Source organism: Saccostrea cucullata, unplaced genomic scaffold (assembly GCF_032062105.1).
Source record: "Saccostrea cucullata isolate Sc308-1 unplaced genomic scaffold, CSIRO_AGI_Scuc_v1 ctg13147, whole genome shotgun sequence".
In the NCBI taxonomy this organism is placed as follows: Eukaryota; Metazoa; Mollusca; class Bivalvia; order Ostreida; family Ostreidae; genus Saccostrea; species Saccostrea cuccullata.
Window position 1 is genome coordinate 6,973 of NW_026920082.1, and position 9,674 is coordinate 16,646.

The following is a 9,674-nucleotide window of genomic DNA, read 5'->3' on the forward strand; positions in this document are numbered from 1 at the left end:
TATTTAAAAATGCGTTTTTGTTTAAAGAAAATAATTTCAATTTGTCTTTTCTGAGACATCTTTACAATGTTTTAAAGATCCAGCATTTTTTTTTCATTTAGAGATTTAAAGACTGTCACGAAACTTTGTATTCAAGGTCAGTATCTCATTAGATGGGCCTTTAAAAAATGAAAAAACAATACGTATATCTGACACTTCTTTGTCAATTTGCAATGTGATTCAAAAATGACTTTTTAAAGCTTGCATGAAAGTGACAAATCACGATTTTGCATTTAAAAAATAGAATCTGTTACAGTCATGTTTTATACACAAAGCTAAAGAAAAATAGGTCGATGCTACACAAGACCAATGACTTCTAGATACAAAGGATTTTTAACTTTCATTATCACTAAAGTTCCATGCATAATTATATTTATTGAAATATAATCTTAAGCTTTAAAGTCCCATATTCAGAAAACTTTAGACTGATGGTAAACTTTGAATCAGGACAATTAGATTTCGAATGATGATTTGTAAACTGCGTAAAATGTAAGACAGTTTTGGAAACCAAAGGAAAGTTCTTGTAAGTGATGTATTAAAGTATGAAACCTAGTTACAAACTGTTAAAAAGATATGGACAAGGTTAAAGTTTTGCCAAAGTGAGTTAAGTTCAATGTGCAGTATAAGTGTGCATCAAGGTACTAGAATTTTGACAAATTGCAGTTTTAGGGGTCATGAATTGAACAAATCCCTACACTATAAGAGGAAGGTTTTCATATAACTTTCAACATATTTCGCTCAATGGTCTTTGAGAAGATACCACCAAATTTTCACTGCTACTTGACTATTTCCACCTAGGAAGAGAAAATGCCCTTCATTTAAACAAACTTAAATCTCCTTTACACAAAGATACTCTGTGCAAAGTTTTGTTCAATTTGACACAGTGATTCTGGAAGAGAAGACGAAAATGTAAAACGCTGACAACAATAGACAATGGACAAAATATTGATCAGAAAAGCTCTCATAAGCCTAAAGCTCAAGTGAGCTAATAACTACATATTCATTTCAATATGTGAAATTTACAGAAGGGAAAAAGTCTTCAACTCTCACATATGTGTAGGACACAGATAGTAGGGTGTCCTAAAACATTGCGACATATATTGCTGAGAAATTGGTGCGTCTTCGTGTAACAAATGGCGCTCTATGAAAAAAAAGCGAATGTTTCCTTCAAATAAATATTTTACCACTTCAGTTTGCACATCTTTGTACCTGTTAAGATACATGTACCAGGCAATATTCCCACAGTAAGATCTTTGTTAAGATTGTGTTTAAGAATATATGATATCGCTTTAAAAAATTCTTAATTTTCATGAAAGTACCTTTGGTGTTAAAATACTATTAATCAATCAATCAAACATAAAAGTATCTAAAATGAATTTTATGAAATTTATTAGAAAATTTCTTAACTGAAAATGTACTTTCTTTTTTAATCTATTCCACAACAAAATGCGCTATTGAAATTAAAAAATATACAAACTTGTATACTACTTAAAAATGGAACAAACAAAAGTATTACATGCTTATCATGTAAAAATAATTCAGAGTATTCCTCAAAGAAACATTTTGCTACAAACAAAAAGAAATGATTCAAATTTTCATCTTTCAGTATAATGAATAAAAGATTAGTACAAATGTCTATACATTTACTTCCATTGAATTCAATGATAACATGGTTGGAATGTTCTATATCGTAACATAGATAGACACATTTCAAAACTGTTTGCGTGATTCATAATCTACCAAGTCTGATGTAGCTAACAACAAAAAAATATCATTCCATAAAATACAAAAAAATTAAGAATTTTTAGGAAATACATGTATTGAATGGAACTAAATTTTGTTTCAAGAGATCATTCTAAAAATCAGCTAAAGAATAGTACTCTTCACAAAAGTAGTTAAATCATTTGTCTAAATAAGTCTAAAGTTATGTACTTCATGTAACATAACTGTGGAGGCTATTTTCACATCAAATCACATTGATGAAGAAGACATGGAATTCGAGGTCCTAGGCTTGAAGCATCATACCTCTTTGAAAAAACAATAAATGTTGATAAATGATAATTGTACATGTACAATATTACACCAAAACAAGACAACATCTTTGTTGCTAAACTACTGATTCAGAAGGCCTTTGAATGTGAACATCATCATTGTAAAAATGTGAGGGTACTAAAAAAAATATTGGAATGAAGGACAACATAAGACCATAAAATGAATGAAATTATTTTCAGAGTATGAAAATGATAAGGAGTATGGTAAGTAATGATATGTGTCTTTGGAATGTCATGATAACATCAGAGACAGATCTGTCCTTGTTTGAAATATGAACACATTACTGTTTATAATATTTAACTAGAACTGTCCAATAGGGACAAATACCCCCCGCTGGGTTTTTCAGAGAAGGTGTCAATTCAAAATTACTTTATGGATCTAGAGGTGCTCACAATTTACTTACAAAAATCTGCAGTGAAATAATACAATTGCTCATCATGTTACTAATTCTTAATGAATGAAACAAAGGTGCAACCAAATGAAACATCAATACTAATACATTGTAATTTCATTGTAACATTATTTTTTTTTTATTTTTTATTTTATTTTTTTATTTCTGCATTAAAAAAATATATTGCAATTATGTGTTATGTCACTCTGCAAACTAATTGTTGAAAAAAAAATCATAATATACAAATCAAATTAATCTTGATAACTTTTTATCAAATTCATTTTGAAAATAAGGAGCTGGTCATCCAGTAATGAAGTGCTTTGACAGACAATAAATTACAATTAAGAGAATAAGAGAAGAGAGATCTTTAATTCTTGTGCTGCTCTATTCCCAGGAGGTTGATAATGAGATGCCTTAATGTTCAACTTCCCACACCAAACTCATTAATTTATCTTTAACTGGATGCATGTCCAGTCATTATTCCCAAGAGACAAATGAAATTACATTATCTTCTGTGCAATGTAAAAACTGTTTTTAATACTTGATTTTTTAAAAAGTTTTAATGAGTAGTTTTAAGCTGTACTATTTTTGTACAGATATTCTAGATTCTATGTCTCAAACCTCATACATGAGCCCAAAATGGTCAAGTCAATTAAAATAAAAAATAAAACCTGTAAAATGCAAAAAAATGAACAAAAAGAGTTGAAAATTCCATGTGCACACCTTCATATGGTGAATAATAAGTGTACAAATTTTCAGATTAATCCTTGCAATAGTTTCTGAGAAACTGTCCGGACAAAACCACAAAATAAAAATGAAAAAACACCTGTAAAATTCAAAATAATAATCGAATCAAGATGAAAATATCAGGTGCACAACTTCATATGGTGAATAATATGTGTACAAATTTTCAGACAAATGCTTCCAATAGTTTCTGAGTAATGGTCCGGACAAAATCTCGTCTACAGACAGACGGACAGACGGACGGACGGACAGACAGACGGACATGGTGATTCCAATATACCCCCCCTAAACTTTGTTTGCGGGGGGTATAATAATAGGTTTGTTTTCAGAGCCTGCATACAGAGCTGTCCTCTTAATATTAAGACTTGTAAGAAATAATGTAGCCCCCCTTCCTCAATATTTTTCCATTTTGTTCATTTTAATATTACATACACTTATCATCCCCTAACACCTAAATTAAGAGAAACAAAAATGATGTAATTTGCATCGGGATTCGTGTCAAATGCTGTCTTGATTTATACATATGTTCTTTGCAAGGGGATGCTCAACTTTATTAGCAATTGACTGTCTGCAATGACTTAGGTGGCACGTTCACGAAAAAAAACAAACAAACAAAAATACAAGTAAGCACTGTAAGGACTATGATTTTATACACTAATAATGAAAACAGAAACTGGACAGATATGAAAATATTTTGTTATTTCAAACTTTAAATGAACATAAGGGAGATCATAAGGATAAAACGATAAATTGTAAGGCATATTTCAGATACTTAAACCATAAGTCTTGCTCCAAAATTGTATGAGATGGGAGCTCTGTAGTATACTGATTAATTTTTCTAATACATGTGGTTGATCTACAGCACTATTACATGTACTATGGAGACAAAAAAAGATCAGAATTTCTACCCTGAACAATGGCCCTATTTATACACACTCTGACAAACTTCATGATAAATTATAAAAATTTCATTTATGAAATTATCTTTCAATAACTGGCCTACTAAATATCCCCTTCAATTTCATCACACATATCAATTTTCACACCTTTTAATTACATTTACTATCTTTAATACTGTGCTCCTTGTTTATATGAGAATATGAGAGATGTGTTGAAGATAGTTGAAGATAGTCATACTCCAAATATTTTCCCAACTACTGAATAATCACAGAGCCACATTTGAACAAGCATGCAGATTCCATGGAATTGAAAAAGACTCAGTAGCTACCAGGTACTCGGTAACAGTATATAACCATAAATTCTTGACTAGAAATATTCACAAAGCTTTCTAATACATATCTTACCCAGGTATTTCTCTAAACAGTTAGATGTTATTCTAGTGTATACAAAATTTAACATAGTCATATTCATTACAACTCTTTAAGAACGAACATGTTCAACAAATATAAAAAATCGTTTAAAAAAATATTCAAGTTTAATTTCCAAACCCATCAATTTATATAATAGGAATAAAAGGAGATCACTTACTTTTATGAGAAATATGAAACATTCCTAAAAGTTTTGAAATATTTCACATAAGGGGTGACTACTCCAATATCGGAGAAAGAATGGCAGTGTCCTTTTTTGTTATGGGAAGCCCACAATATATGTCTAATTGAAAAGCAAAAAATAGGTGAACAATAACAAAGATGAATGAAAGTCTCACTAAATCAGTAAAATAGGGAAATATGCAGATAAGGGATGGCCACCCCAAAACATTACAGATGTACAGACACTTCACTTGAAAAGCAAGGGGTATAAAAAAGTAGAATTTCTTTTACTGCTTATTGTTACTTTTGTAAATTTTCTTCCTATTCAGTACAGACAAAATGAAAAGCAAAAATCGTACATAACAAAACTAAATTGTAAAAGAATTTGCTTAGTTCATGTTGCTCCTACAATATCATTAGCATTACTTGGTCATAACCTGAGAACCACAGCAAAATCAACCTGAGATATTTTTCTTGATATGTCTTGTTCAAAATATAATCTCATAATTCTTAACTTCTTATCTACCCTTTCTGGGTCCCCTTCACATATTTTAATACCCTTCTTGGGCCTCTACTTCCTCTTTGTGGGCCTTGCTTTTCATATGCATTGTATATGGTTGAGGTCCATTGAAGTCTTTACAGCAGACATCACATCTGTAACTGGTGGCAGGCTCTGTCTCTTTAGGGGTCTCTCTAGCATAAGCTGATTTATATGGCTTGTATTCAACTGTCAAAATATCAGAATAATCAACATTACAATTTACAATACTGTTATGGCACAGATGGTGAAAAACCAAGTATTAACTGAGCATCAAACATCCACATATCTGGTTAGCATACGGCTTATAGTCACTTTACAAAGAAACTGTTCCCAAAATTGTCAACTGGTCACTCATCTGGATAATAAATATCTAATTCAGCACCAAGCATGCATCCTTAAGTTAGATGTATCATCCTCAAAAGTTTGCTCAACAGGGCTTATAGTTACTTGGAAAGGAAACCAGCTCTAAAAACATTACACCTGGTTACTTCTCATGCACTTATTCACAAAATGTAGGTCAGATCCAGCATCCGAAACAAGCCTGGCAGTGTGCATCCTAATGTGTCATCCAAGAAAGTTTGATCAACAAAGAGCATATAATTATTTTAGTATGAACCTGTTTCCAAATCTTTCACAGGTACCCCGGAAAATGTGTCAGATTATGAATCCGTAGCAAGTCATATAGTATACAGCCTTAGATGTGTCTTTCATGCAAGTTTGATCAGTACACGACTTACAGCTACATGTACTTGAAATGAGACCTGATCTAGGAACTTTGGCCTGGTCACTCACCCAGAAAATGGTCAAATGCAGCATACAAAGCAAGTTGGTAATGTGCATCCTTAGTTAAAAATAAAAGAAAATATATTAGATGCAAAATAAAACTCACCTTTTTCTTGTGGTATAGCAGCAGGGGCTTTCAGCCATGGCAATCTGTCATTTTGTTCTGTAGACTGAATAAAAAAAATAAAAATAAAATAAACCAATCTCCTTATACTTCACATTTGTGGCATCAGAACATTTAATAGATTCTTTAGATAAACAATCCTTATGGTAAGAGTCTTAATGCAGTACCGTAAAAGCTTAAAGTTTGCAATATTTCTTTTTTAAAAAATTATTATCTAAACAAATCAGAAGCAATCAAAATTACAGAAACTGTGAATTTACTGTAAACCAACTTTTATTCACTTGCAATAAATATTCACCATTTAGCAACCTTTACATAATCATAAATATTTTTGTTGGGAACCACTATTTGATGGTGTAAACACATGTCTTTGCTAGTTTGGAAATTAATGTTGCAGCTGTTGCAGAAAAAAATATAAAATTCACACAACTTTTTAAAATCAAAACTTCATTTGTTTAATACTCACAATGAGGTATGACGAGGGGACATAACCTTCATTTCTCCCTAATCGTACTTTACACCACATCTTGTTCTGTGGGTTGTACTTGATGAAGATGACATCGTCTTTCTGTCTGACGGACAATTCAGGTTCGTCTAATGGGGTATCCTGATTAGCGTTGTAGGTGAATTTGACCATCAGGCTCTGTCCCTCCCTAAATCCCTCCCCAGTGTCTGTCTCACAATCTGCCCACGCTGTAAAACAATTAATACAAGTTATGACGTATATAACAAGAGGTCCAGGGGCCACATCGCTCACCTGAGCAATTGGCTAGGAAAAAGCACACATCATATCAGAATCTGAAAGTTCACTGAGGTCGGTGGTGGGGGGGGGGGGGGGGGGCTTGAATTTTAACCCAGGGGTTCACGATTTGAACAAACTTTAATCTACACTACCTGAGGATTATTCCCTATAAATATCACTAAGCATGGCTTTAGAATACTTGAAAAGAAGATTTTTAAAGGTTTCCATAGATATTCCAATGTAAAACTTTTATCGGCCATTTGGCCCCACTCTACCCCCAGGGGGTCATGATTTGAACAAACTTGAATCTACACTACCTGGGGATGATTCCACATGAGTTTCATCTTTCCTGGTCCAGTGATTCTTGAGAAGAAGATTTTTAAAGATTTTCCCTATATATTCCTATGTAAAACTTTGATCGGCCATTTTGGCCCCACCCTAACCCAGGGGGTCATGATTTGAACAATCTTGAATCTACACTACCTGAAGAAGATTTCACATGAGTTTCATCTTTCCTGGTCTAGTGGTTCTTGAGAAGAAGATTTTTAAAGATTTTTCCTATATATTCCTATGTAAAACTTTTATCGGCCGTTTTGGCCCCACCCTACCCCTGGGGGTCATGATTTGAACAAACTTGAATCTACACTACCTGAGGATGATTCCATATGAGTTTAATCTTTCCTGGCCCAGTGGTTCTTGAGAAGAAGATTTTTAAAGATTTTTCCTATATATTCCTATGTAAAAATTTGATCGGCCATTTTGGCCCCACCCTACCCCCAGGGGTCATGATTTGAACAAACTTGAATCTACACTACCTGAGGATGATTCCACATGAGTTTCATCTTTCTGGGACCAGTGGTTGTTGAGAAGAAGATTTTTTTAAAATGTCATTAATTTTTCTCTAATTCATAATTATCTCCCCTTGGAAAAGGGCTTGGCCCTTCATTTGAAGAAACTTGAATCCCCTTTACCCAAGGATACTTTGTAGCAAGTTTGGTTGAAATTGGCCCAGTGGTTCTTGAGAAGAAGATGAAAATGTGAAAAGTTTACAACAACGACAACGCCAACGACGACAACGACAGACAACGGACAAATTTTGATCAGAAAAGCTCACTTGAGCCTTTGGCTCAGGTGAGCTAAAAACTATAACCAAATAAAATGAGCATTTCCATAAATTCATGTCTATATTTTGCTAAAAAGTTAACTTATACATGTATTCCTTCCAACAAAGTGTATTCTATTTTTTCAAACCACTGTCTTAAACGCTACAAATCTAACATATAACCACAAAAAAATACCAGACGCCTTAATAGCTTACAAGACATTGATCAGTGCTTAGTAATACATTCAATTTCATACATAAACCATGTAAAATAGTTATCATTTTTCTAAACTATCGACTTCTATTTGAATTGTAACCATCATCCTGTACTCACAAGATGTGTACTTGATTTCTGGGGAGGTGATGGTATCAATGTCACAGTGAACACTACTCGTCTCAATCTGAAAGGCCTTGGGTTTCCTTAATGGAGTCTTACAGTTCAGAAGAGCTAAAACCCCTCTACCCCGACCCTTAGAAGCCTGCATCTGAAATTGACAAACAGTCATTTTATTGTTTAAAAAAAAAAAAATTTATGACTTTAAATAATGTATGTCTATTAAACTGAATTTGCATATGCAACAATTACCGTACATCAGCAGGAACCATGTTAAGGATTAAAAAATCAAATGAGAAAATAGTTATTCTCTTACTTTTTATTTTAATGTTACTGGTATTTTCTCAATTACTCTTCACTTTTCTTTACCCTTACAATTTAATTTGTTGTGTTGAAAACTTATAGGCACATATATTAAGGTGCCACTGCAAGTAATATCCACTTGTGGGCCTCTTATTTATTTCGTAAAGTAATAATTACCAGGTACAATAATTTTATTTTTTTTATTGCAGTTGCACGCAATATTTTCACCTTTTTATTGTCCCCTGCTTTGGGGGATATTAATTTGGGTTTGTCCGTCCATCTGTCCGTCCGTCTTTCTGTCTGTCTGTAACACTTTCGTTTCCACACGATATCTCGAGAACCCTTTGAGCTCTTGCAATGAAATTTAGCATAGCAACTCCCTATGGACTAAAGAAGACCCCTATTGATTTTGAGGTCAAAAGGTCAAAGGTCAAGGTCATTAATAAGCAAATTCTGTCTGTTATATCACTTTCGTTTCAACACGATATCTCTAGAACCATTTGAGCTATCCCTGTGGCCTAATGAAGAACCCTATTGATTTTGAGGTCAAAAGGTCAAAGTTCAAGGTCGTAAATTTATACATTCTGTCTGTGTGTAACACTCATTTTGAGCTTATGCAATATAATTTTATATCAAAACTCCCTAGGACCTCTCTCACCCCTCTCAAAGTCACCCGCCCCGTTTGTTTTATTATTATTTATAGTATTACATGTCGCTATTTTTAGCACAGGGGCATGAGGAGAGTTATTGCGTATAAAACAGGTTCTCGGCGTACTTTATGTTCTTATTACATATATTAGAACTGTTTAATAAAGGCTAAATAAATCAAACACCATGGATTGTGTAAAATTTTGAGAATACCGAACATGAATATATACATGTATGTGACTTCAGTTCTGCATATACTTGACTCTATGTAAAAGCGATTCCGTGGTCTAGGGGTATGTCTCTCGCTTCACATGTGAGAGGTCGATCGAATCTCGATTGATCCTTTTTTTTTTTTTTTTTTTTAAATACTTTTCTTTTTTT

The 9,674-nt window shown here is 33.0% G+C and overlaps 1 protein-coding gene across 1 annotated transcript; it reads right to left on the reverse strand.

Annotated features, from left to right (window-relative positions):
• Nucleotides 1-4,442: 4,442 nt before the first annotated feature.
• LOC134242958 (uncharacterized) lies at nucleotides 4,443-8,502 on the reverse strand. The gene is made up of 4 exons (XM_062725173.1): nucleotides 8,343-8,502; nucleotides 6,631-6,857; nucleotides 6,147-6,210; nucleotides 4,443-5,443 (listed from the first exon to the last, which is right to left on the reverse strand). Exons 1-4 carry the CDS (start codon nucleotides 8,491-8,493, stop codon nucleotides 5,268-5,270), a joined length of 618 nt encoding a protein of 205 aa, XP_062581157.1. The 5' UTR covers nucleotides 8,494-8,502; the 3' UTR covers nucleotides 4,443-5,267.
• Between the last annotated feature and the right edge of the window lie 1,172 nt (nucleotides 8,503-9,674).

Coding starts and splice junctions, on each gene's coding strand:
- LOC134242958 (XM_062725173.1), bottom strand. CDS start 8,493: ATGCAGGCTTCTAAGGGTCGGGGTAGAGGGGTTTTAGCTCTTCTGAAC. Junction 6,211..6,630: donor TCCCCTCGTCATACCTCATT/GTGAGTATTAAA, acceptor TTTTTTATTCAG/TCTACAGAACAAAATGACAG. Junction 5,444..6,146: donor TGCTATACCACAAGAAAAAG/GTGAGTTTTATT, acceptor ATATTTTGACAG/TTGAATACAAGCCATATAAA.